Source organism: Poeciliopsis prolifica, unplaced genomic scaffold, assembly GCF_027474105.1.
Source record: "Poeciliopsis prolifica strain line A6 unplaced genomic scaffold, Auburn_PproV2 SCAFFOLD014, whole genome shotgun sequence".
NCBI lineage: Eukaryota > Metazoa > Chordata > Actinopteri > Cyprinodontiformes > Poeciliidae > Poeciliopsis > Poeciliopsis prolifica.
The window spans coordinates 10,140,804-10,168,459 of record NW_026562389.1 but is presented as its reverse complement, the minus strand read 5'-3'; the positions used below and the strand labels follow the sequence as shown (position 1 = coordinate 10,168,459).

The 27,656-nt window shown below is 35.9% G+C and overlaps 1 protein-coding gene across 4 annotated transcripts; it reads left to right on the top strand.

Moving 5' to 3' along the window:
- slc39a14 (solute carrier family 39 member 14) lies at positions 1-27,271 on the top strand. Of its 4 annotated transcripts, none has more exons than XM_055039581.1 (10): positions 1-216; positions 7,936-8,099; positions 9,759-10,053; positions 11,960-12,137; positions 15,715-15,884; positions 18,487-18,609; positions 21,403-21,573; positions 22,236-22,470; positions 22,832-23,016; positions 24,048-27,271. In XM_055039581.1, the coding sequence occupies exons 3-10, from the start codon at positions 9,766-9,768 to the stop codon at positions 24,198-24,200; spliced, it is 1,503 nt and encodes a 500-aa protein (XP_054895556.1). In that variant the 5' UTR covers positions 1-216; positions 7,936-8,099; positions 9,759-9,765; the 3' UTR covers positions 24,201-27,271. The 4 variants fall into 4 exon arrangements, with proteins under 4 accessions (XP_054895556.1, XP_054895553.1, XP_054895555.1 ...); XM_055039578.1 differs by having other exon boundaries at positions 9,705-10,053; XM_055039580.1 differs by lacking the exon at positions 15,715-15,884 and adding an exon at positions 14,570-14,739 and having other exon boundaries at positions 9,705-10,053.
- Positions 27,272-27,656: the final 385 nt, after the last annotated feature.

Below are 27,656 nucleotides of genomic sequence, written 5' to 3'. Positions count from 1 at the left end.
CAGAGCCAATCAGGACATCCTCCAGTCCTGTTGTGTTTGGTTTGGTCATGAAACGGAGGTCAGGGGAGAGAGCGAGATAAATGAATGAAAGCAGACGAGGTTTGCCCCCACTGGACGAGTTTTTTCGTCTCAAATGTGACAGCGGATGTTTGTCGCGGACACTGCGGTTGAGTGGAGCTGACGTCAAAGCCTGCTGTCTTCCATCACCACCACCGGGTAAGCTAACTATCATCAAGGCTAACCGGCGCTGACGACCCTGATTCAAGCGCAGTACCGATTTATTAAGACTTATTTTATTATGTGTTAACAAGGCAGACATAATATCCCCGTCTAAAGTATACAATATGCGAGAGCAGCTAAACCAGATGTGCTGATATGGAGTTAGCATACCAAAGCATCAGCAGTTGTTTTACTTCTACTATCGATGTGTTTTTGTCTGAAAAGTGTTCAGATTAAAAGTAGCACAGATCTACTAGTCACGCACTCTGACGCTTTTTGCTGGGAATAATTTATGCATAAATTACATTGTTTGGATACACACAAGAAGAGAAACAGACTATTTAAAAAAGAGACTTGCTATAAACAAAAACAGTAAGTAAGTAGTTACATAGAATTAGTGAAACAGGATGACATTTAGCAGAGAAAAATAATATGGGAAAATACTTAAAAACACACACTATAGATAACATTTAATTTACGGTAAATATGTTTGATTTATCCCAAAGAAAAATGAAATGTAGTAACTCATAATCAAAGTATTTTCAAGGAGTGGTTGTAGATGATGATCTCCAGTAGCAGTCCGTATCCCTGTGAATTAAGAGGACTCTGACAGAACAGTGCTGCTGTATGTAGTTCTAAATCAATTAATCACAGGATAAGATAAAACTGACTCCGTTTGTATTTATTGTTTTTCTATTTTTTTCCTCTCTACCAAAAACTGGTTGACAAAAGTCTTCAGTTTGGTGCTTTGGTCTCAACTAGCCCTTTTATTGTAAGACAGTTTTGTTTGTAGAGAGGTAATAATTAATTTTATGCTTTGTTTCAGTTGGTTTTTATTATTTTGGATAAATTTCTTCCTGTTCCACGGCTAAAAGTTAATTAGAATTTATAGTTTAATGATCTTTGAGAATGTGTTTGTGCAATATTATTGTTTATTGCAATAACTTCTGGGACAATTTACATTAGTTATTGTGACAGACCTAGCTGTACAGGCTCATGACTGCCATGGCAGCCTAACATATTATTTAATATCAGAGATGATATTTCACAGTCCGGGATAAAACTGTAAGAACACAGCAAACACTCCTAATCCATCTCATTTGCTTTTGGCGCTCCTTAAATCTCAGTCTGGCCGCATGATTAGAAATCCGGGCAGAGAAACGTCAAAGTTTTTACTGCTCTGGATGCCAGTAATATATTTTGATCATTGCATGTTAGGGCTGCATCTAATGGTTATTTTATTAATAAATTATTCTGCCAATTAACTGGATTAAAAAATTGGCACCTTGTGCACATTTTTTATTAAACCACTGAAATCTCTTTTTTTAGCATATCGTTGTTTGGTTTCAAAGGATGTATCAACAGCTAAAAAAACACTAATGTGTTTATTTTTTTGGATTAATAACTGGTTGCAAAAGGTACCATTTTTAGACTTAGAACCAGGAGAAGCTAAAACTGTCCCACTTAAGGAGTTCTTAGTAAAACATATTCACAGACGAGGAAGGTTTTTCATCTTAAATGCAAAATGTTTATATTTTTTAATAGTTCTGGCTTAATTGCTGTTCTGATTACGTCGTTCTTTCAACCAACAGCATTGTTTTGTTTGCTATTTGTAGCACTTTTTCTTTTGCTTCTAATTTCTATGACTACAAGATTTTTTGTTTGCATTAGTTTTGGGTTTTGCATCATTCATGTGTTTGCTTCACACGTTGACCACTGTAGATTGTATGTTTAAAATATTAATGCACGATACATTGGTCTCAACTGAAATTGGTCTTTTTTTTTATGTATTGGCATCGGCCCGATCACTAAAACTAGGTCAAAATCAACAATTGGTATTTATTTCCACATTGTTTAAAGAATCACTTCTTGATTCTTGTCATTTTTATTTCCAAAGATGTCAAAACAGTTGAGAAATATATTAGTAAATATCAGTTATCACCCAAAACATAAATATTATTATTGGATATTTGAGATGGTGAAGATTTGCTAGAAATTGGCTGAAATTTTTATATTTGTGCCTCCCTACTTTAAAACTATTACCTACTTCTCCCTGTCCCTGTTTTAAAGTAGCTGAAAAATTGACTAAAGTACAAATCAGTGGATTTTCAGTGGCTGCCATTACCTGCCTTACTGACCTAAGAGCTGGCCTGGGGGTAAAAGTGAGCGCTTCACTTAGCCACAGTCATTCCTAAAACCTTTAATTTTCAGCTGGACAGGAGTTGCTGTGTGCAGGATGTAGACAATGAGCTGACACAAACACCACTGCCTCATCTAATGATGGGTTTCCAGGTGGAACAGGCTGAGAAATGGGGGAAGTGGTAATTAGGGGTCTCAGGTTTAGGCTGATGAATCAGCCTGCTCTGCTCTGCTCTCCACTTGAATATAAATCGAGATGAGACACATGAATCCTCAGAGGACGAAGCTGATCAGTTTGGTGGAGACGACAGCAGGGAGTCAGGAGGTTTCTGGTTTCTGTTCCTTAAAGGTGAAGTAACATTACATTAACAATTATTAGACACTGTAACAGTAACAATGAAAAACCACAAAATCTTACCAAGTAGTTTTGGTCTAATTTCTATTTCAAATATCTTAGTTCGCTTAAAATGAAACTAACCTACAGGGAACTTTTCATCTAGAAATTTGATCTTGTTTTAAGTCAGTCATCCCAGTTCCAGTGGCTGATTATTTCACTTATAAAATGGGAAAAATGTCTTGTTAGAAGTGAAATAATCTGCCAATGTGTCTAGTACTTTTTAAGTTGACTTAAAAAAAGTTAACCTAAGAAATTATTGACTTAAAATAAGCTTTTATTTCTTGCTGAAAACTTATTTGTAAGTTAATTTACTTTTATTTCAAGTGTAGACATTTGCTCCAGACCAAAGTTTCTTTGGAGCATTTTGTTTTTGCAGTGTAGGTTCAGAATGGTACAAATTTGGCCACTTGCATTTATTAGGACTAAGAGAGAGAAAAGTTGCAGCCTGTTTCATTATCTGTATTTATTTTAATTTCTAGTTATTCAGTCTTGGAGGTCTAATTGTTTGACTTTTGGTCATTTCGTTTTTTGATCAGCCAGATCATAAAAGCAAATCGCTGCAACAAAATTAATGTAATTAATTTGCCAGGAACACTGACAGCACTTAAACAGTTTTAAGTGAACATTAGCGCACTATTATTACCTAAAAGTAAAGCTGTGTGAATCTCCTCTCCAGCCTTTTTAATTGATTCTTAGTCTCAGTGTTGGCACGGTTGTAGCTGAGATTGAGAAGACTTAAAGTTCAGTGAGCTGAAATGAAACCCGATGCTGGAGGAGTCCTCGTTTCCGCTGCTTGTTTACAAGAAGGACACCTTCAGAGTTATAATCGAACAAACGAATGAGAAAGAAGATTATCTCGGCTACTGACTCTTTTTAGACAATTTTATGAATCTGCACTTTAGGAACAGAGAGATGTCTGAGCTGTAGCTGCAGAAAGAGAGTTGTGACCACGAGCTGGCTATTCTTGTTCCTGCAGAATGCAATTAAAACTGGAATGCACAAATGATGGAAAAACACAAAATTTTAAAGTATTTTTGGCCTAGTTTCCACTGCAAATATCTTGGTGCTCTGAGACAAAAAGGAGCTTGATATAAGTAGATTATATTGTCCAAGTTACTTTTGCAGATTATTTCACTTATAACATGAGAAAAATGTTTAGTTATAATTGAAATGATCTGCCAGTGGAGCTACTAATTTTTAAAATTAATGTTAGGCCTGTTGCAATAAAGCAATTAACCACATGATAAAACGAGCTAATTTTCATATAAATCATTTATTGTTTTCTTGCTCTTTCTACCAGAAATTGGATGATAAAGTTTTCAGTTTGGTGCTTTGTTGAGAGAGATTTCATAATTCACCTTATTTGTTGTTTCAGTTGCTTTGTCTGTTTATTTTAGATATTTAAAATGTCTTCCAGTTCCACTGTTGAATCTTCATTAGAATTTAAAGTTTATTGATCTTTGAGATTGTGTATATTAGTTTGAAAACGATCTCAAAACATTTAAGTTTGACCTTAGTGGTGAAACTTAAAAAAGGGAATTTGTTGCATAGTGAGAGTAACTACAAACCTTTTCATACTGTTCATTCCGTATTCTTTGGTTTCCTGCTTGATGTTTGTTGCTGAGCCCCACCTCAGACGTCCAGGTTGTTTTTCTGCACAGTCAGCTGATGAAGCTGATAATGACTGGAGTGAGTTCATGCGAGCTTGCATGTGGGAATTTTGGACTATTTATAATTTGTCAACTCCTCATTCTCAGTTTCTAGACGATGAAGTTGTCATTTCCTGCTGGTGATAGCAGTCCCAGTCTGATCCAGTCTGACCTGCTTATCAGTCAGTGGCTTCTCTCCGTTTTTCTGAGTTCACAGCGACTCTGGACTCAGCGCAATAAAATGTCATAATCAAGTGACTTTCCAAGAATAAAGACTTGAAGAGCAGGTTTGGCATCCAGGCAGCGTCACAACTCGGAGCAGAAATTAAGGCAAAACTAGGCCTGTTGCAGAAAGCAATCAATTAATCGCATGGTAAATTGATTTCCATTTGCTTGATTTATTGTTTTTCTCTGTCAATCAAAACCTGGATGGTAAAAGTTTGATGTTTTGGTCTCAACTAAACCTTTTTGGAAGAATAATTTTGTTTAGAGAGATTTTATAATTAATTTATTTGTTATTTCAGTTGTTTTGCTTAAATATTTTGGATATTTAAAATGTTTGAAGTGTTTATTATGATTTAATTTATTGATCTTTGTGAATGTGTTCTTGTGTATTTAGTCATTTCTATTATATCAGTTGAAAATGATCTCAAAACAACAATATTATTGTTTATTGAAAAAACTCTTGGGACAATTTGTGACGGGTCTATTTGGATATTTAAAATGTTTTCCAGTTACCGTACTGAATGTTCTTTAGAAATTATAGATTTTTTTTATCTTTGAGAGTTTATGTTAGTATTACTATGTTATATTACTTGAAAATGGTATCAAAATGACATTATTATCATTTAATGCAATAATTTTTAGGATGTTTTATCATCCAGCAAAATGTTTTAACATGACAGGCTTAAAAAAGTATTTTCTTGTCTTTTGCCAATTTCCAATGCAAATCTTCCCCTTTCCAATCATGTGACCTTTGATAATGGGTTAAGAACGAAGAGAACCGAATTGCCGAAGTGAAAGAGGAAGACATCAGAGTTCCTCTGGATATCATTTCAAACTGAGCCACATGTTTCTGTGTTTGTGGTTTCTTTTAGATTTCATTCTTCCCCTCTGAAGCTGCAGTAAATTTTAAAAATCTTTCCCAACGAGTTCTTTGAGAAACAAAACGTCATAATGAGTTGGAATCGGTTGGGTACATTTCATATTGACCAAAATTAACTGGTTGCATTTCTTCATCTTATTAAGCCTTGTTAAAATTGAGGACATCTGATTTATGCTGTACTAATGATCTTTGTATTGCTTTATGATGATTATGATAATAGACTTGAACTCCAGTTTGTTCCAGTATGTTGTGTAACAGACATCAAAAAAAGGAATGTGGAAGAGGAAAGAGATGTTACTTCACTTCTACAAGGACCTCAGATGTTGTTGTTTTTTAATCCATGAGATTGTTGTTTGGCTTTATAACCAACTTATATTGGTTATAAAGCCACTTTGTGTTTATTCATATTAGAAACTCAAGTCACAGCAAAAACACAAAATATTATCAAGTATTTTTTACCTAGTCCAAATATCTTAGTACATTTGAAATAAGACAACGCTAACTTACAAGTAACCTTTAAGATATAAGAGCTTGTTTTGAGTCAATAATTCCTGAAAAGTTACTAGTTTCATTGTCAGATAATTTCACTTATAACGTTGGAAAAATGTCCTGTTATAAGTCTTTTTTAAATCAATATTGAGGAGTTTTCAGTAAGCTCACATCTTACTGAAAAGTTCAGTGCTGGTTAGTTTTGCCTCATTTCAAGTGAACTTAGATATTTGCACTAGAAGTAAAATACTCGGTAAGATTTTGTGTTTTTGCAGTCAGAGTTCAGGCTGCTTATTAAAAGCAGCATTAATTGGTAATGTGAATTATTTCTACGATATTAAATCGCTTCAAGATGGTAGCATAAATTAGCTGTTGGAGACAAAGTCGCCCAAAAGATCATGACGATCGTCACTTTCTCTAGTTTCATTCATTCAGAGGCGATTAAAAACAGGATTTAGACTTTTTACTTTCAAGGTTTAGTGAGTTGTTGAGATTTTTATTTTAAGGCACTACCTTCAATACACTTGAATCTCTTGCCAGAGATATTTAGCCTATTATTCACTCAATGAGTTGTTTGCAGTTTCTAGTCTCTCGATAGATCAATTGTTACAGCATAATTCTCCACCCTTTAGCTTCCCGTTCTCCTGAACAACAACAGCTGCCAGTAACAAACCCTCCGACTCTTTGCTCGATTATGAAACCACAAATACTTGGAGATACAGAAGTAGAAAGTAAAGGATAAGGAGGCTTATGATGGTTTTTTTTCGTCCTCTTTGAGTTTTCGTCTTTATTCCCTCTTATTACATTAAGCCTCCATTGGATCAACAGGAACGTAATGATTTTTGTAGACAGTTCGATTCAGAGGGGTGGAGTAATCGAAGACGACAGTCAAGTTGCTGTTCAGCCCAGAAAAATGTGGAAACAAGTTAAGAAAAGAAAACCTTGTTGATCAAATCCAGTGCAGGACTTAATATGGGTGAAACGCTCACATTTAAATGTTCAGTGGATTCATGCATTTAAATGTATGCATGTGTTTTAAGCTCACAGAACTGGATCTGATTTGCTTTTTTTTTTAAAATTTGTTTTAATTTTTGGAGTTTAGAAATTTCTGAGTTTTTTTCTGTAAAATTACTGACATTAATCTTAAAATAATATCCTTTTTTTTCCCTCAAAATTTTCCAATCTTTTTTTTTTTTTCAAAAGATTTGTTTTATTTTTGAAAATGTTCAACTTTTGGAGCTCAGAAATTTCTCTAAAAGTTCTAGAATTTTTTTTCTCAAAAATTTCTCGGAATAATCTCAATATTTCTGAGTTTTCAGTTAAAAGTTACTCCTCTTTTTGTTCCCTATCTACTCTGGCTTTAGTACTCTGTCGAAAATTGTTACTTGTTGGTTTTCCTCAACTTGGCGATTACTTTCCAGAATGCACAAAGTGCTTCCTGTAATCTGCCGGTAACAAAGTCTCTGTTCCTTACCTGCTACTTTTCCCTTCAATTGAGAAAGTGCATTTTAAAATGGTATCCAGAAAGAGGGAAGACAGTTAATGATGTGTTGTGTTTTTAGAAACATGCTAAAAAGAAAAAGCTATTTTTGTTAAAGGAGGCCTTTTTGATTGTTGCTTTCTTTGGCCTCCGTCAGAAATGTGATAGTTTTGCAGTTTACTGTGTTTCTTCACTGAAGCTAAACTGCATTTTTGTGGCTGTAATGTTTCTCTGTCTGGAGTACAACATCAGGAAACGAAGTGACCTTCCCTTTTAAAATTACTGGGTACAAAGGAATGCTCACTACAGTTTTGGAAAAGATCAGGAATGGCTTAATCCTTAACTTTGATCATTATAGAGGATTTAAAAAATGAGTGGGTTGAATCAAATTTCATGTTTCTGACTCTGCTTTTTCTTTTTTCCCTTCTAACCTTAATATTTATCTCTTTTATTACAGTCCAGCTCTGTCTTGAGGACACATCCGCTCCCTTCAGGCAGTTTTTCCGTCTCGGCTACGAGGTAAACGGAGGGCATCGCTCTGCGTGGTCGCAGCCTCGGGCCAGACGGACTGAATCAAGCACTTTACGTAGCAGCTACCATCAGGGAGTCCAGAGGGAAAAGGTGAGCATTTCATCCCAGGCACAAACATGAATGTTTCTGTTAGCCCAGCTTTACATTTACGTCTCCAGGCAACTCTAAAATGAATAAGGGTCAGAAAATGTTAGGGTTAACACCTGTTAAACATACATTAACAAAGACAGAAAAGACAAAAGAGTTAGATTCTTTTTCACTCGCGAGGAGAACGGACAGAGATGTGCTTCAGTTACAATCTCCTGCCGCTCTGAAGCATATTTTGTCTGCTCCTCTATTTTATTGTTTCTAGGATCCCTAATCACAAGGACGCTGTAGCTCTAAAGGGAGGGGGAAAACAGCTACAGCGTCAAATGTTATTCACTAACTAACACACAATCATTCTGTACTAGATAATCTCCTTCCAGGCACAAAGATTAATAAAATATGTAGTGATCTTAGCAATGATGGTTTTATTGGAGGCCAGCAACTCAACCGAAGCAGAGCTCTTCACCAAGAGGTAAACCTGCAGGAAGATTTTGTTTCTGCTCTCTGTCAGTGAGGCCTTCTGAGAAAGGAATCAGAGTAAATCAACAATACAAGAAACATTCTTAATTCTATAATGAGATTAACTTAAAGGAAAGCATAAAATAAAGATACATTATAAAGATCAATGAGAATAACAAATAATTGATTAATAATATCACAATTTCTCCAACAGAAAAGCTGGTTTTGTATTTAATCTTGGCGTCAAACTTGGCATCAGGAAGTGGATGCACCCGTTTTTGTTTTGTGAAGATATTTTGGGACCCATTTGCTTTCAGAGCCGCCTTGGATTCAGCAACTCATCTAAAACTTCCATCAGGATTCAACGTCCCTTAAAAGTTTTAAGGAGCGTAATTCGAGCTGCTGTTGCCTTTCTAGCTCTACTGATCCCTGAATATCATCAACTGTAATCTAATCATGTTGAACATAATTACATGGTGAAAAATATTTCAATAGAAAAGACATCACTCTTTATGTCTGGTCTTAAAAATCTAGTAATATTTGGTAAATTAGGTTTTGAATGAAGAAAAATTGATAATAAATAGATATAAAAATGTGTCATTGCTGATTACTGATATTATTTTTGATTATATATAGGCCTGTCAAATTTAGCTTGGAGATAAATTATTACGATAAAGGATAATATTGTCATTTTCAACTAATATAAAGATAAAGGCAGAGTAATGCAACTCGGCCTTCTCAAAGATCAAAAAACTTTAATTTTAAACTATAATTTCTAAAGAACATTTAACACTGGAATTTGAAAACATTTTAAATATCCAAAATTTACAAAACAACTGCAACAATAAATGAAATGGATTGTGAAGTCTCAGCCAAACAAAATGGTATATATTAAAAATGATATATTGAAAACATATTAATGATCAGTCTCAGATGGGCAATACTGTCAGTTAGGACTTTTGTAAAAAAATATATAAATTTATGCAAACTAACTAATCATCACAGTTAATCCAATTAATTATTTTACTGCACTGTGCAACCTGTCTAAGGAGCATAATAGGTCACCTTATAACAGAATATATGTTCATTTATGTCTTTCAGTTGGACTGATGTAGCTTTTGTGATTCATTGTTTGTTTCCTGCCTGCAGATAACACCCACCATCTTTTAAAGAAGTCATGCCCATCTGGTCTCCTCATGGCAGGGTCACTATGACGATCACCTCCCTCCGCTCCCAGCCGGTGTTGCTGCTGGCGGTGGCCGTGCTGCTCTTCTGCGCGGTCGGCCAGGTGACGTGTCAGGAGCAAAGCGACACACAGTCACCTGCCCGGGTTCTGCAGGACCTGCTGGCCCGCTACGGAGACAACAGTACCATCACGGTGCCTCAGCTGCGCTCGCTCCTGGCGCTGCTGAGTCAGAGACAAAGTGAAAGCTCAAATGACGGCCGAGATGAGGCGGCGACGACGACAGCTATACCACCCAAAACAAACAGCTCCAAGGTACGAACTGTTCTTTATGGCTGGTCATATTTACTCAGTGAATTTTTACGATGTGTCAGGATTGTAGGTCACAACGACTCAAAAGACACTTGAAACGAAAATCTTAGGAAGCTAAATATTTTCCAGCATCTTTGGTGAGTTGGCAGGTTTGTTCTATTGATACATTTTCAAAACAATATAAACGGTTAAACAGATTCAGGGTTTCCCCCAGAAAACTTGCTAAGCCTGCTTTTGATTGAAAAAATGCTTAACAGGAAATTTGAAAATATGACAAAGTAATTATAATTATAATATACACAAAATGTAAGGTCTTAAAAGAGGTATAAATATAACAAAAACACAATTTAGATAAATATATTTTTTCACTTTAGTTGTTTCATTTGAATTAAAATGTCTGACTTTTAAAAAAATCTTTTATATCTCGATGCTGTTAAAATTTTTAACACTTCAGAATCTAGGTGAACAATTAATCTAAATTAACGCATTAAAATGCCTGTCTTTGTAAAAATATATGACCAATTTTTCTATTTATAATCAACAAATAAATCAATTGTGTGATTAAATTAAAACAAACTCAATAATTTTAATTTGTATGATTTATTGTTTTTCTCTTTTCTCCCTTTTTCTACCAAAAACTGGATGATAAAAGTGTTTAGTCTGGTGCTTTGGTCTCAACTAAACATTTTTTAAAGGACAATTTTGTTTATAGAAACTTCATAATTAATTTTATTTGTTGTTTCTGTTGTTTTGTTATCGTTTATTATAATAACTTCTGGAAAAACGTTTTGCGTTTGGAAGATTCTGCAGGTTTTTCTTCCAACATGAAGTTCAGTTTTTGCTTCATGTGGTTCTGATCTGATCTCTGCTTGCACCAATAAAACTAAAGCTACTCCTTTGTTTTCACATCTCAGAGGCAGAGGAGTGATTTGCTCCCCAGCTTTGTGTCGGAGCAGAATCAGGCATAGTTTTCATACTTCCCATACTTAGTGTCACGGATGCTGATCTGCTTTTGAATTGATTTAGGTTGAGTTCTTGGAAAAAGAGGAAAAGCTTCGTTTTGTTCCCGCCTGGGTTTTGCTGTAATGGAATAAGGTAATAGAAACCAGCAGGTCTTTTGTTTGAACAGGTGGGCACCTCAAGGAACAAGACATAAACCTTTAACCAAGCAACTCCATCAAAGTTGCTTGGTCAAAGGTCACAGGTTAAAGCAATGCTTTGACTGTAAAGCTATCAAATATGAGCCATCTGCAGAAACTGCTAGAAACTATTCTCAAACTTGTCTAATAACCTTCTGTCCTTCTAGATTAAATAATATGGTAGCAAATGGGAACATGTAAACAGTTATGCAATGTTGCAGAGGATTCTCACACAAAATAAACTAATGTATGCAGATTTTACTCATGGCTCAAATATTCTGTTCATTTTCTAAATTGTTGCAGTGATTTTGTAACTGTGTTTTCAAAAAGATGAAGCAGACACCGGAAAACATTTAAATATTCAAAATAAATAAACAAAATGACAGAAACAACAAATAAGATTCATTATGAAGTCTCTGTAAACAAAGTTGTAAACTGAGCCAGCTGAGGGCAAAGCACCAAACTTAAGACTTTTGTCATCCAGTCTTTTTTAGGAAAAGAGAGAAACAAAAGAAAAACAATCATGCAAATGGAAATTATCACGTTTGTTTTTTGGATTATTGAAACAGGCTTAGCACAGATAGATGTACGATTAGTGGTTGGTACTTTAAAAAAAACAAAAACCTGTATTTACTTTGAAACCTGATTCCCTCTTGATTATATCTAAATAACTCTTGAAAGTCGTATTTGATGAAAAGATGTTAATAAATTAGCAGGAGGTTTGTGCTTTTTCCGTTCTGATTGATTGGTTCCAATGTTTGCTTTCCCAGTGCTTGCCTGCAGACACACTGGCCATTTACAGCATCAGTGAGCAGTCACGGCTGGACGGGCCGGGTCTCCAGAAGCTGTGCCCCACCATGCTGCAGCAGCTGGACGCTGGCACCTGCAAGATAAAAAAGGGGGAGGAGCTAAACACTGACCCCGCCCCCAGGCCTTCAGATGCAGAAGGTGAGAATAATACTGCAGTGTCTTACTGGGAAAAATCATAAAAGTTAACATGCTTATCCCTCAAGTCGTCACAAGCTGAGACGCCACTTTTTTGATGTGGTTAGTGATTTAGCATTAGCTTCAACTAATTTGCTTAATGTTAATGTGGTTAGTGGTTTTGCATTATCTTCTGATGATTCTGTCGTGGTTTTAGCATCTTAGGTTTGTGGTTTTTCGATTAGTTGTTGGTACATTAACAAAACAAAAACCAGATTTTTGTTAGCAGAAAAGAATTAGCTGTTGCTAATTATTTAGCATACGCTAAAGATTCTTTTATGTATAGCAGTCGCTTATGCTAATTTATTGCTCAGTGGTTTAGCAGTAGCTTTGCTATTTTACTAATACTTTAATATATTTAACAGTTTGGTGGTAGTTTCTGCTAATCTTATGTGGTTAGTGGTTTTGTGTCAGATTCTGCTGATGTTTTTATGTACTTAGCCGTTCACTAGTTTAGTTTTAGCATCTGCTAATGGTTTTTATGTATTTAGCAGGTTAGCCTTAGTTTCAGCTAACTCTTTTTTTTAATGGGTTTAGTGGTTTAGCTTTTTTTTTCTTTTCTGTTATATTTTTATAAATGACTCTATTGACTGCATATACATTTTGTTGTGTAATTTCTAACTTTTTTCTAGCACCTTCATTGTTATTTTTAGACATTTAAGCACATTTAAAGTGAAATTATCCATCCCCCAAATGTTCTACTTTCTAGTCTTAGAGTGTATTTATCACCTTTCAGCTTCACCAATAACGCTTCACCTGCATATCCATGGTGCAGTATGGATCTAATCCAGATGAAGTGGTCATCTTTCGTCAGCAGTTGAGTCACTATAACTCAATCCATAGTGCTGCATGAACACAGCCTGCAGGACGTCCTTGAAAGACTTGGAAGTAGTTTTTAGTAGATACTGAAAATAGAGAGGCCTCTGCCGGTTGTTGTTGATCACACAGACCTTGTTTTACTTTTTCAGCTGCAGAAAATGTTGCAGAGGACGTCTATAAGAGTGAAATTACTTAGATTTCTGCAGCTGGTTGTAAAACTGGATCTATTTACTGGTGCTTGAGATCCTGGAAAGTAGGCGTTTTCAAGGTTTGGAAAGTGCTTGATTTTATATAAAAACTTGAAAGTGCTTGATATTCAAACCCCAAAGTTTGTTTTTTTAAATAAAGTGCAATCTAATGTTTGATTAAAAGCCTGGATTTGGAAAGATAATACCATTTATTTTCTCACACGTCTGGTGTTTTAGGTCTGTTAGATTTAGCTGGGTCTGTTAGTGAGAATATCTTTAGATTCTTTTGTATCTAACTAGATGAGAAACAGTTGAGACACTTTCCAAAATATAACATTTTAGTTTAACTTGTCCCTGCTGTAGGATGCCATGACAAAATATTAGTAATGACTGTGATGAATTATGCCATGTTTGTAGTTAATACGTATTTTTATATGTAAAGTTTGAAAACTCACTTTGAAAATGCAAAACTTACCTTGGAAGTGCTTGAACTTTGCTGTGGGAAAAGTGTCCTGTACTTATCATTCAACAGGTGAGAAAAAGAGTTTGGCCTCTCTCTGTACAGAGTTTTGTTTTTCCTCCTCAGCCGCTCTCACCTCGCCTCACCCCCTTAGGAGAAGCTTATTTTGGCTCCTTAGCAGTTTTCCCTTTCAGAACCTGCAGAGATTTCCCAGCAGCACCGAGGCAGATGTCATGGTTAGATACATGCTTCAGCTATCTCTGTTTTAACATGTGGACATTTTAATTTATTTACAGAACTCTATGTGAAAATAAAGGAGCCATAAATATACGTTTCAGCCGTGCAAAAAGCCCAAAAACGTAACCTCCCACATTACTTGGTCTCTGTTTAACACTATAAACACACATAATATACTTGAAAACAAATACAAAATAAGGTAAAAACATTGTCCGTTAGAATGAGTTAAAATGTTTGGATGCTTTAGTAGGATTTTTATAATGAAAATGTCTGAAAATATTGCCTACTTGCATAAGCTAATGTTGATGTTTAAAGAAAGTAAAATGCCATTTTTAATAGACGGAGCCGCTTTCCCCTGATTTGCAAAGAGCCCATTCACATTTTATTTGAGAAACTGTACAGATGCAACAACTTTGGATAAAAAAGCAGATTTTTCTTAATATTTTTGTTGTTTTTGCAGGTTTAATTATTTGTTTGTAGTTTATATTTAATGTTTTCTGTTTTTTTACCTTTCAGACATTGTATTGTTGGTATTTTATCACGTTTATTTATTTTTTCTTCTCCAGCCTTTATGGTCAACAGCTAATATTCAAAACCATTTTAATTTGGAAAAAAGTGGACTTTCTAAAACACATTTCTGAAAACTAGATGTAATTTCGGTGTGTTAATGCTCCTCTTTATTCCTCATGCAGTGTGGGGTTTTTCTTTTTTGAGCGTGACTGTGATCAATGCCTGCTCTCTCACCGGAGTTGCCGTCGTACCTCTGATGAAGACGAATTGCATGAAATATGCGCTGAACTTTTTCATCTCTCTGGCCATTGGCACGCTCTTCTCCACAGCCGTCCTGCAGCTCATACCCGAGGTTTGCTAGCTGGCTGTATTCGCACATCTTTTACACCTTTCTACACATCCAAAACTTTTCAGAGCACAAACAAAAGCAAAAAAGCTAAAAAACATGTCTGAGTCTTTCATTCTTTGTTTCTCTTTTGATCAGGTTTCTCGTTGGTGGTTTTCCTCTTTCTGCTTTTGTTTCTTGATGGTGGTTTTTCTTAACATTACCTGATATTTGACATGCTTTTTGTATCTGTGTAGACGTTACATGAACATTCAAAATAAAATATATACACTTAAATGTATCTGGTCTTCATCAGATTTAGTCTGGTGTTTCACTAGTCCAGTAAAGACCAAATAAATCATATTTTGCCCCAATATAAACAGAAAATTGTAGTGTTTTCTTGGAACGCACTGATCTCCCCAGAGATATTCGATATTAATATTCCTCTTATGACAGATAACTGATATTAAATGCAGCATGTACATTTCTGAAACCTTTCAATTTTGTGTCAAAAGGACTCTATTTTCCCAAATAGAAATAAACATCGGTTGTTATTATCGCCCAAGTTTTAGTTATCAACACCAATATGTTAAAAAACGACAAACATCCACCGATGCTGATGTTCAGGCTGACAAATTGTGCATCCCTTGTACCAGACACACATAAATACATGAAGTATTTCCAGTGCAGCTGCCTTAATGTTCTTTGTTCGAGGTGACGCTGCTCAGGTTCCCCCTGTATCCATACAGTGAGCAGCCTGGAACAATGTCTCTGTATGCATAATAAGGATTCCTCTGTGAAGGAAATGGATGGGTTTCAAACGCTGCCTCACAGGAAGGTAAATAGTCACCTTCAGGGCAGATTCCCACTGGATAATGGGCTTCTTGTTTAATTCTTTGTCCTCCAGGGATGTTTGTTTGGTGATCCTTACCATGATAATCAATCAGATAAGATAATCACTAACTGTCTGTCCTTGTCTTTCCTTTCTGCTCTGTTGATCAGTTTGGGGTTATGGGCTCCTGTGTGTGACACTGATCTCTCTGTGTTCGCTGATCGGGGCCAGCGTGGTTCCCTTCATGAAGAAAACCTTTTACAAGCGGCTGCTGCTCTACTTCATAGCCCTGGCCATTGGCACGCTCTACTCCAACGCCCTGTTTCAGCTCATCCCCGAGGTAGAGTTACATACCTCAGGGCTGATTTTCATTTTTCTACAAAGATTCTCTGTTGATTTTACATCATTTCATCCACCTGGAAATTTCTTGGGTTTTTCCTGCTTCAACTACTGTTTGGTATTGTTTTCTATGTGAGTTTCTACTATAAGAATTTATTTTTGTACTTTTTTTAGATTAATTAATCACCAAAAAAAAACACCAGTATGAGGGTTAAATCACATTAGACACAAAAATGCTTTGGTAGATGAATTTGCAACAATAAATTTATAGAAATACTGATTGAATGCGGTAGGGCTGAAACGGTTAATTGGATTAATCATAATTTGTCGATTATTCAAATGATAATCAATTGCCAATTTAGCAATCGATTAATCTTTAACTGGAGTATACAAACTCAAAAAATGCCATTTACTGAAAAAATAAGGCACTTTGTGCAGTAATTAAGCCAAAACTTTACAAAATACACACATTTTGAATTTAGAATAAAAAAAAACATTTGTCTGTAATGTTATGCAGCATAGTTTTAGCGTGGCTGAGAGCAGATTGTATTCAGACGGCTAAGCTAAACTACTGCAGATAAAAGTGTCTCAGAAGATCTCTGAAGGTGTTCTGATCCATGCCATCTTCAATCTGCCTTTAGCGCGTTCACACATGTATTTAACCGAGCCTGGGTGTGATCGGATCAGGCGTCTGAACCGCGCCGCTCAAAGATGTGTCGGTTATGATGCAATAAAACTCTAAAATTTTACTTTTACCGTTTTATTTGGCGATGAGACTGGAGGCTATCGGCCAGTTCAAAGCCTGTTGTAGTTATTCACTGGCTTACATTAAACAAAAGCTAAGTGAAGATGTCAGAGGAAGCCTAACACTCTGAATTCATCCTCTTTTGTGTGAAGCTTTAAAGCCTCTTTAGTGGGCTGGCATTAAGAGGCTCTTAATCCGCTTTAAGTCCAGCTCACAGTGTAAAACCAAGACACTTTACATTCCTAAAACATAGTTTATTGCTTTAAGCCAAAAATCTATTATTGGGCCAGAAATTACTCACACCTCTTGAAGATTTAGATTTAAATTTGTTTCCTTCAACCAAAAAAAGTGCAGGGGTCGGCAACCCAAAATGTTGAAAGAGCCATGTTGGACCAAAAACTCAAAAAACAAATATGTCTGCAGCCGCAAAAAATCAAAAGTCTTGTAAAAGGCTTACAATGAAGGCAAAATATGCTTTAAGTGTTTATATTAGCTATTTTAGCCTGTTATCAAAATGACTAAGTGATTCATAATTGGCATTCGTGATTAAATGTTTATTTAACCTGCAGTGCGTCCTGGAAGGAATGACGCACCACGTGACTATTCTGTTATACAATGGTGCTTTACGTTCCGTTACAATGTTAATGTTTTATGTTTTGTTGCAGTGATAAAATTAAATACAATAAAGAAATCTGATTTTTGATGTCATTTTTATTATGAAGATCGACAGGAAAAGGGCCTTTTTTTTCCTTTCTTAACTTTTTCCTCCCAAATGCAGTTTGCATAAGAATGATTGCTCTTTGTAAATAATCGCCATTAAGTGTGTGCCGCAAATCTTCGTTGACAGAAATGTTGAAATTTAATATTTATTCTACACATTTTTATAGCACTGGAAAACGTTAGGAATGATTGTGTCATGTTTGTCCTCCTACAGAAACCATATTAAAACAAAAAATGTATTTCCCACCCCCATCTTTTTCCATTTTCAAACATTTTGAAAACAGCCACTAGGGCGGCGCTAAAGGGCCGCATGCGGCTCCAGAGCCGTGGGTTGCCGACCTGTTCTAGAGGGAAATGTGAGCATAAAAGATAAATAAATAAAATTGTTTTAATTCATATTTTATTCTTAAAGTAAAAAACAATCTGAATTAGCATTAGCGTAATCAGATCCTAATTTAAAACCAGATTTTTGTACATTTGCTCTCGTGTTTTGATTATTTACCTCTGTTGATGAGCTCAAAGTTTCTATCTCTAATCTTCAATTCCTCCCACAGATTATCGATCAGATTAAAGTTGGAAGACACTGTAATAATGTGAAAATCACCTCCAGTAATAAAAAAAGCATGTTAGTAAAATTAAAAGCTTAATTTAAACCTATATTTGCCTGTGAATAATTATGGGTTTAACTGTAATTTCTGTTGCAGTTTATGGCATTACAGTATGTTCAGTGGGCAGGATTAAGACTCAAATCCTGTCAAACATTTTCTCAACTGTACACACAACCAACATAATACGCAGTTGTGCAACTATTTGAATTCATGCACCTTGAGTTATCTGAAAAAAGCACACCTTTAAGCTCAAAGGGCGCCAGATAAATGACTCTGAGCTTTGAATCCGTCTTTAAATGATGGATTCTTGTTGGACTTCTGCCCAATAAAACAATTTATAAAGAGATTAAAAATTAATTTTATGAATTAAATAAACTAGTTTTCACCTAGACACAACCTAGACACACTAAAGTTTACCAGAAACACAATAACTGTATAAACATAAAGAAAACACAGCAGTATTGACTCCTGTTTACAGAATACGCTCCTGAAAATCTCCTCAAATTAACTGATTATTCTCTGTCCATTAGGCCTTCGGTTTCGACCCGATGGTGGACTTCTACGTATCCAAATCAGCCGTGGTTTTCGGAGGCTTCTACCTCTTCTTCTTCACAGAAAAAGTTCTCAAGGTTCTCCTTAAGCAAAAGCAAGGGGTGAGTTAATATCAATACTGCTTTTGTTCTGTTCAACTACTGGATGCTGCAACCGAAGATGGTTCAAACGTGACAAAGCTGGTTCTGAAGTGAACATACTCTTCATAAAAAGGACTTTTGTCTTTGTTTTTGCTGTGTGAGATTAAGTCTAACTAAATATTTCTGTTTTACTAAAATTAGGAGATGAAATGTTTTTATGTACTAAATCCCACAAAGTTGACTAAAAATCTACATTGGTGACAATGTAAGAGTGCCACCTACTGCACCTTGCAATTATCACTTTGCAGACTCTACTTACATGAACCTTCAACTAACCTCTCACAGTTTTACTTGAATATTCACTCATTCTTCCCAACAGAACCGGTAAAAACTGAGCCAGGTTTGCAGCCTGCCATGTCCCCAGATATTCTCCAAGAATCTTTGAGATTTGACACTTTAACATTTCTCAACTTCAAGCTACTTATAACTACTGACTTCTGACTTCTAACTTCTGTTAATTTTACTTAATTATATAGATTTTAGTCAATTAATTTGTGTTGTTGTTTTTTTAATGTACATTCGTCCCGACTGAAACCTTTATATTTGCCTGCTTCTAGCACAACAATCCAAACGCATATAACAACGCTGCTTCTCTTGGCCCACTCGATGTTAATTTTTGCTTCAAAAAACGATCTGATGAGATGGTTTTTCTCATCAGAAATAAATGTTCATCATTTATTAATGATGAACATCAATAAAAGTTCATCAGCAATATGTGCTAAAAGGAGTTGGCCTTTTGGGAAGCTATTCAAGTCTAAAATAGCCTCTCAATGCACAAGCTAACGCTGATGTCGGCATTTCTAAAGAAGCTCCCTGAATGATCAGGAACTGAAACGCTGGAAAGCTGAACATTGCACCAATCTGATGGTTGGATAAAAACAATAAATACATTTACATTGCTACAGACCTCGCAATTATCTTGATTAAAATTTTTTAAACAATGCTTCGGTGTCTGTACATAATTCAACTTCAAAGTTTTTGTTGTTGTCACATAAAATCCCAATAAAATACACTAAAGATTATAACAAGACAAATTGTTAATAAAGATCAGGGTATATGAATCAGTTTGTAAGGCTCTGTAGTTTTATTACATATATTTTCATAGTTGAGGTATGAAAATACCTGCCAAGGGAATGCCGAGCCAAAGGGCTCGGCATTCCCTCCCGAGCCAAAGTTTATGGCATGTGGCGTGTCGGTATCTTGACATGCTACAGTAAATACCTTGAACTTGTTCTGCTGACCAGCAGAACCAGGTGATTAGCAGGTTTGACTTGTAGGACGGGATGTTTGCTCTCTAATAACTGATATGATGAAAAGGATGTTCAGAATCTCTACAGACTGTTTGCATTGCCTTTGTTTAAATGGGGCGTCGCTCCGTTTTTCCACGTCACTCAAAGTTCAAGATGGTGAATCATCATTTGTAAAAATCCTCCTCATAACATGGAGCAATACAACGAATAAAATGTAACTCAATTTCTTCTTTCTGTTTCTGATAAACTTTTCGTGTAAATATTTAGTCGTGCTCTTGACAATGGTGGCTTGTTTCACGATTCTTAACATTATAATTTTTTTAACCCAAAACAAAATAATTTATTTCAGGTTTGTGGCCTTTTTGTAATCTGTTTGTGCTATTTTAAAAACTAAACTGACTAAAACTGAGACTGCGATAATAAATTCAGTTTTATTTCATTCACAAAATTTAGTGAGAATAAAAGAAGGGAGTTAATTGTGAAACAGCTGCGCCATCTAGTGGTTCCTTCCTGTTACATCCATCCATCCATCTATTTTGTTACACCCTTGTCTCTAGTGGGGTGGGGAGGTCCTGCTGTTTATCTCCAGCGGGGTCACCTGGTCAGGTCACCAGTCTGTCGCAGGGCAACGCAGAGACAGACAGGACAAACAACACACACCTGGGGAGAATTTCGAAAGACCAGTTAACCTGACAGTCATGTTTAGACATCCTTTTGCAGTGAAGAAAAACCTAGAAAAAATTAAGATAGCTTTTTTAAACAAGGCAAAACTGCGTTATTTTCAGATCTATAATAACTTAGAAATGCGTTTTCTATGGAAACCAGACTTCTTTACTGCATTGAAATGTTGTGCTTTCTTAGTTGTGCCGATTTAAAAAAAAAAAATTAACCTAAAAGGATTATGTAACGTTTGGTAGTAACTACATTTACTTTAGTAACTTTTTGGAAAAATTTACTTTTACGAGTATTTTATGTGCTGTACTTTTCACTCTTACTTGAGCATATAAATGTTTTATATAAATTTATATAATTATTGGTTAGTATTTTTGTTTTAAGGCTCTGAAATAATGACAATCTGGTGTCGTGACCTCGATTTTTATCCACAGTTTTCTCTCAACGCTGTCGGTGTTTTCATTATTTTTATTTTTAAGCAGTTATGAGGCAAAAGATGGCAAAGTTACTCAACTAGTTATTGCTAGGTAACCAAAGAGTGAGAGAGTGAGTTGATTCCACCAACTCATTCTGGATCCCAGGGATCGGAGTTCAGAGAATATTCTGCATTTTCAACATTGAAGATTTTATCAGATGTATTATTGATTGGTATCGGTAACGTGTCTATTATAATATATATTTTTATTTCTTAAATAGGTACTTTTTCTTTCTCTCTGTTTGCTCTGGGGTCTTTATCATCAACATGGACGGTTTAATAAATGTTCATCAGTTTCTGCTGCTTTTGACATCGTTAATCGTTGACAGTGTTTTGTTTCTGCCTCCTCAACCCCAGAGCCACGGCCACAGTCACTACAGCGGCGCAGATCACTACTCGGCCCCGGACGGGGACGCCGAGGAGGGCGAGAAGCTGCAGCAGAACGGAGAGGCCGGCAGCGTGGCGCAGGAGAAAGTGGACAAGGCCGGGGAGGGAGAGCTCATGCTCAGCCCCGGACAGACGCCACAGGTGGGGAATCGGACGTAAAACAGGACAGATTATTTTACTTTACGACAAACTGTTTGAATCCTCCTGCAAAGGCAACACAGCGCAGATTTAGTCTAGCTTTGCTATGCTGCAAATAACAAGCGATGAATCTCACCTCATTGCGGATCAATTTATTTTAATCCAGCCACATTAGAGGGTTTCACAGACGGCCTTTTATGGGTCACTCTGTCCAATCTTTAAACAATTCGCTTCCTTTGCTCTGTCTGATCAGAAACTTCTTGGTTTCTTGCTTGAGGAGCAAAGCCACTCAATGAATTTGACTAGCAGCCAATCAGAAAAGAAGTTACGTATTTTTTATTTATATTTTCTAGAAAAAACTGAGTAACAGAAAACAAAAGTTATGATGAAAAATGTAAGATTAAAAAATACTTCTCTATTTTTCTTCGTCTTTCTGAGGCTCCCACTTTGAGAAACACTAAATTGATTTCAGACAGGTTTGAATGTTTTGGCAATGCTACAGAGGAGGCCATTTTCTCTTTATTATTATTACTGAATCACTAACTCTGACCTCACCTGATGCCTTCAGAGCTTTAGGAGTTGCTTTTGTCGCCTGCTGAATGAGTCGTTAAACCGTCCTGGAATCATTTCGGTTTGGTCACCCACCTCTGCTCCCGTTTCTCCAGGAGTCTGAGAGTCCGGACACCTCGGCGCGGTCGGGCAGCCGAGGCGGCGGCTGCTACTGGCTGAAGGGAACGACCTACTCTGACATCGGCACGCTGGCCTGGATGATCACGCTGAGCGATGGCCTGCACAACTTCATCGACGGCTTGGCGATCGGCGCCTCCTTCACCGCCTCGGTCTTCCAGGGCATCAGCACCTCCGTGGCCATTCTTTGTGAGGAGTTCCCACACGAACTCGGTGAGTCTGGAAAACTAAAAGTTGTCTCCTAGCTGTGAAGCTTTGCCATCTGTTGTCGCTGTTTTCATAAAAAATATGAGCAAATCTTTGCGGATGTTTTACTAATGTTGAAAAATCACAATTTTTCAGTTGTGGAGTTTCCAATAAACAAGAAATGACATTTAAAATCCTAAATCCCAACTTTAGATGTGGCTAAATAAACATCTCAAACTAATGCAAAAAACCTTTTACCAAAAACACAGGCTTTTTTGAAATTGCCGTGTTTCCATTGAGTAAATACATTTTTATAATTTCAATTTGCGCCTCTTTAAAGTTGGTGGAAACCCAGCTGATGTTTTGCTGGACTTTCCCTTCTCTGCAGGAGATTTTGTGATCCTCCTGAATGCCGGCATGAGCATCCAGCAGGCGCTGTTCTTTAACTTCCTGTCGGCCTGCTGCTGCTACCTGGGGATGGGCTTCGGGATCCTGGCCGGCAACAGTTTCTCTCCGAACTGGATCTTTGCTCTGGCTGGAGGAATGTTCCTCTACATCGCTCTGGCAGACATGGTGAGCTAACATGGAAATCCGCATCAAGAGTCGCTACATTCTGCTTTTAGAAGCCGTTTAGGAGAAAAGTAAAACATTCAGCTGTTACCCCTGCTGCCTTCGGGACCATTAACCCATTTCTGACCCACATACCGCTTTGCATTATGGGAAAATGTGCATGTGGTGAAATTTGTAAAGTTACACAGTTAAAAACTAACAGCAATAAGCAAAGAAATGTGAGTTTGCATTTCGAAGTCATTTATAAGTCACAGTTTCAAACTAAATATTTCAATTGGAAAACTTGGAGTGCAAGCTAAATATTTAATTAATTAGCAGTTTGCAGTTAATGTGCAGTTTGACAGCAAGCCAACTAAATATTTAGTTTACCAAGTATTGAGTTATCAACCTAAATATTTGGATTCAAACTAAATATTCAGTTATCAAGCTAAAGTAATAATTAGCAAACAAAATATTTGATTAGCAAGCTAAATATTTAGCATCACATTAAACTTTTAGCTTGCTAACTAGGTCAGTAGTTAGCTAGCTAAATGTTTAGCTTAGCTTCTCACTAAATATCTATTTCACAAGCTAAACTAAATACATAATTAGCAAGCTAAATGTTTAGCTTTGGATTAAATAGCAAGCTTAACCAAATATTTAGTTAGCTTACTAAATATTTGGTTCACAAGCTTAATATTTAGCTTCAAACTAAATATTTAGTTATCTTATCTCGTCCTTCAACCTGTAAAAAAGTCATATTTGTTAATTAAAAGGTTTGACATGGGAGTTGATTTTTCTGAGACATTGTTAGAAAACTGTTTGAACAAACATTTGTCCATCAGATGTCCAATCAATCAATCAATCAATCAATCAATCAATCAATCAATCAATCAATCAATCAATCAATCAATCAATCAATCAATCAACTTACTGCCTTTTGATGACTTCAAATATGAGCAAATATGATTTATTTCTTTGATTTTTATGAATGGTATTTGTCCTTTTGATTTACATTAAAGATTTAGATCAGTTTTTGTTTTTTTCTGTCTCAGTTTCCAGAGATGAACGAGGTGAGTCGTGAGGATGAGGACGCTGGTGGCAGCAGGTTCCTCATCACCTTCGGCATCCAGAACGCGGGACTCCTGACGGGCTTCGCCATCATGCTACTCCTCACCACGTATTCTGGACAGATCCAGCTGGGCTAGCGCCGGACTCTGGTAGAAACCGGGCCCAGTTCTGCTGCTGGGATCCGATTGTGCGGCGGGAACGCGCAGTCCTGTATTTAAAAGAACTGACTGCTTTTGTGCAGCTCTGACATGCAGTAAAGTTCATGACCTTTGAACTTTTTTCCTCTCTTGACGGTTTTGAAACATCAACCCAGTTCTTCTTTAATCACATTTCCTTTTGAAAGTCTCTGTTTCCTCTTGCTCGTTTGTCCTCGACGTTCCTCTGATCTGGGATCGGTTAAAGTTCCTGCAGGTAAAAATGTCGGTGGTTCTGCTGCTGTGAACGTTTGACTTTTGTTTGTTTTTTATGCTTTCACAATACCAAAAAAGCACAAATCTTGAAGGACTTTGAGGTGGAAATATTCCTTCCATTTGAACATTTTTTGTGTGATTTTTTTGTTTGTTTGTAACATTTAAAAAGTAGAGAAAAGTTCAGTGAAGGGCTACGAGATGATCCTGGAACATTATCGCTTCTTCTTTATGCAGTGATGGATCCTTCTTTGTGAAGATGATGTTTAATGTCTTTTTTTTTTTCAAAAGGCCCATGTAGTGGCATTTCTCTACAGTTTACCATCTGTGCCCTTCATTTCTAAAAGCTGCAAATAGTTTTTTAGATTTTTTTTTTCAATCATGTATAATCAAGGGTGCATATGTGTGGTCTCATGCTTTATTTTTTTTTATTTTTAACCTCACATATTCTGGGGTTTTCTCATTTTTGCGAGTTTATGATCTTATCTGCGTTTACCTTTCTCAACTTATTTATTCGTCAAGTTACCCATCAAGCAAATTCCGTTAATGTTTATGTTATGGTAACTTGAAACTTCTCAAAAAATTTTATTTTCATCTAAATACTTGAGCCTGAAAAACAAGCAACAGAAAACTTTTTCTAATCAATTAAATGTTAAATCAAGGCAATTAAAAAGTCTCCTAATTATCTAAAATTTGAACTTCTTGGTTGAACAAAACAAGACGTTTCAATGAAGTTTCAGAGAAATGGCACTAACTTTGCCAACTGAAGAGTTGCCGTCCAGCAGGGTAGAAAAAAGCCTCTGTCTCTAGAAATTAATTGCACACATGACAGAAGCAAAAAAGCTGATACCATCCCAACAAATTATCTACTTTTATTCAAAATGAACACATGCTATCGCTTCATTTCCAACTTTTAGATCCCAAAAATCTGAAAATTTCCTCAGAAAAGCGTTTTTTTTTGTTTAGTTTTTTTAACTAGTAGGATTTTCATTTTTGAAGGTAAAACTGCTGTCGTGTCACATACTGACTACTCTATAACTAATTTTAATCATAGACACGAGTGAAGATGGTCCTCCGTCATCTTCAAATCTAACAAAATTGGTGTCAAACGTTTGTGAGGCAAAGATGACAAATGTTTGTAGTGTTCATGTAAGGACTTCAAATCAAACTACATTTGTGCCGCAAAAGCTTTTTGTTTGTGCTGCTATGGCTTTGAGGATATTAATGAAAGTTTAAAGGTCAACCATCCCTTCCACACATTAACCAAATCTGACTATATTTGTGTTTCATTTGTGCCGTTATCATTTTAAAGATATTAATAGAAACGTTTCATTTACAAAATCAGATAAATTTGGTGTCAACTTTGCTGCATTTGTGCTGCAAATTTGTTTTTTTAATATATATTTACAAAACCTAAAAAGTATAAAGGTCAACTAGTCTGCCCACATATTAGCCAAATATGACAAAACTGGTGTCAAATGTTTGTGCAGCCAAATGTTTTTGTTTGTGCCGCTCTCATTTTGAAGATGTTAATAAAAAAAGTTTCCAGAGGTCAAGTTTAGATTTGGTGTCAATAAACTTGGCTATGTTTGTGCAGAAAAAAATATATTTCTGATGATTTTCCTTTGAAAATATTGATGATGACTTCTGGAAACTTTTATTGATATCTTTAAAATTATAGCAGCACAAACACAAATTTTTACTGTACAAATGTTTGACACCCGTTTTTTTAGATGTGGGTGATGTGGGAGGGTTCGTTGACCTTTTAACTTTAATTGATATCTTGAAGCCAAAAGTAGCACAAACATTTGACAACAATTTTGTTAGATTTGAAGAATGTAGGAGAGACAACTTCACTCAGGTCGTAGTATGGGGTATTTTAACCCTTTAAAAATGTTTTAATTGTTATAAACTAAATCTCAAACAGTGTGTCATTATTAACTCCAGAGATGTGCAATAATGGCAGCATTATTGATTTTAATGCTTTGTGTTTTTGTTCTGTGACAACTGACACATCTGGTTATTAAAAACCTTTAAAGAACAAGTTAAAATAAGTGTTATAAAGTGAAATATTTGGCTACTTGTTTTTTATGCCGGTTAATGTATCTACGTTTATTATTAAGATGACTTTAGTTGCAATTTGCGCCATGGGAATATGATTTGTTTAGTGTTTTTGTAGAAAATGTCTGCCAGTTTGGTGCATCGCTGGCCCTTTAAAAATATTCCAATATCCTAGAAATAGATTAAAAAATCCAGCAAAACCAAAATGACCTGAGATCAAATCCTTCGCATCGTTCCTTAGATCCATACTGAGTATTTGAAAGATCTGTAGAATATTAACTTAAATGAATTCCTGGATGATGAATGTGGGATATTTGACTTTATATTGCAGAATCACTGCTGACTGAGGAAGTGTGGGAGTATTTAATATTTTTTTAAAGCCATAAAATATTTATTTTATACTTTACACTTCGAGCCATGGCAGCAGTGACCTTTCCTGCTTTTGTTTTGTTTGTCTTTGCGTTATTGTTTGGAATAAAACTGGAGATCTAAGTTGGCGGATTATGAAAACTTGCTGTATTACATGTTTTAGCTGTATGTCAAATCTATACTGAAAACGAGTGTAAGGACACTGAACCAGTTCAGGAATCTGCAATCATTTAAAGAAAACCTGTCCTGAAGCGTCACAATTCCAACACTCCCTCATATATAAACATAATTTGCAAAGTATTGTATGCAATGTAGTTTATTGTTAGCCTTCTCTGTCATGACAAACTTTTTATAAAACATTTTATATGAAAGTTGTGTCTTTGTCCTCATTGAGTCCTCGTTCAAATCTGATGTTTTCTTCCATAGGTTAAGTGAAAAAGGGACATTTTTATTTTAAAGTGTTTTTTAAAAAGTACTTTACATTCCAATTAACTGAGGTGGAACAAATTTTATAAAAAGGTTTAGTAATCAGTAAACTGAGAAATTTAAAGTGGAATGGTGATGCTTCCCAAGATTTAGACGATGTCTTAAGTCAGAGGCTTTTCAGATTTGTTGTGAAACTGACTGCTACAGGAGATCCTTTGACAGCATCACCATCCACAGCGGGTATTTGAAGATACTTCTATAATGGCATTTAACTTCCAAATGGCTCTCCATAAAATAAAATTGAATAAAAGTTTCTACACGAATCTGTAA

What these genes read in the sequence shown, in the direction of transcription:
- slc39a14 (XM_055039578.1), top strand. Translation starts at nt 9,733, where the DNA reads ATGCCCATCTGGTCTCCTCATGGCAGGGTCACTATGACGATCACCTCC. An exon ending in TCCTTAAGCAAAAGCAAGGG is followed by an intron (nt 18,610 to 21,402) that starts GTGAGTTAATAT and finishes CCTCAACCCCAG; the next exon opens with AGCCACGGCCACAGTCACTA. An exon ending in GCCCCGGACAGACGCCACAG is followed by an intron (nt 21,574 to 22,235) that starts GTGGGGAATCGG and finishes CCGTTTCTCCAG; the next exon opens with GAGTCTGAGAGTCCGGACAC.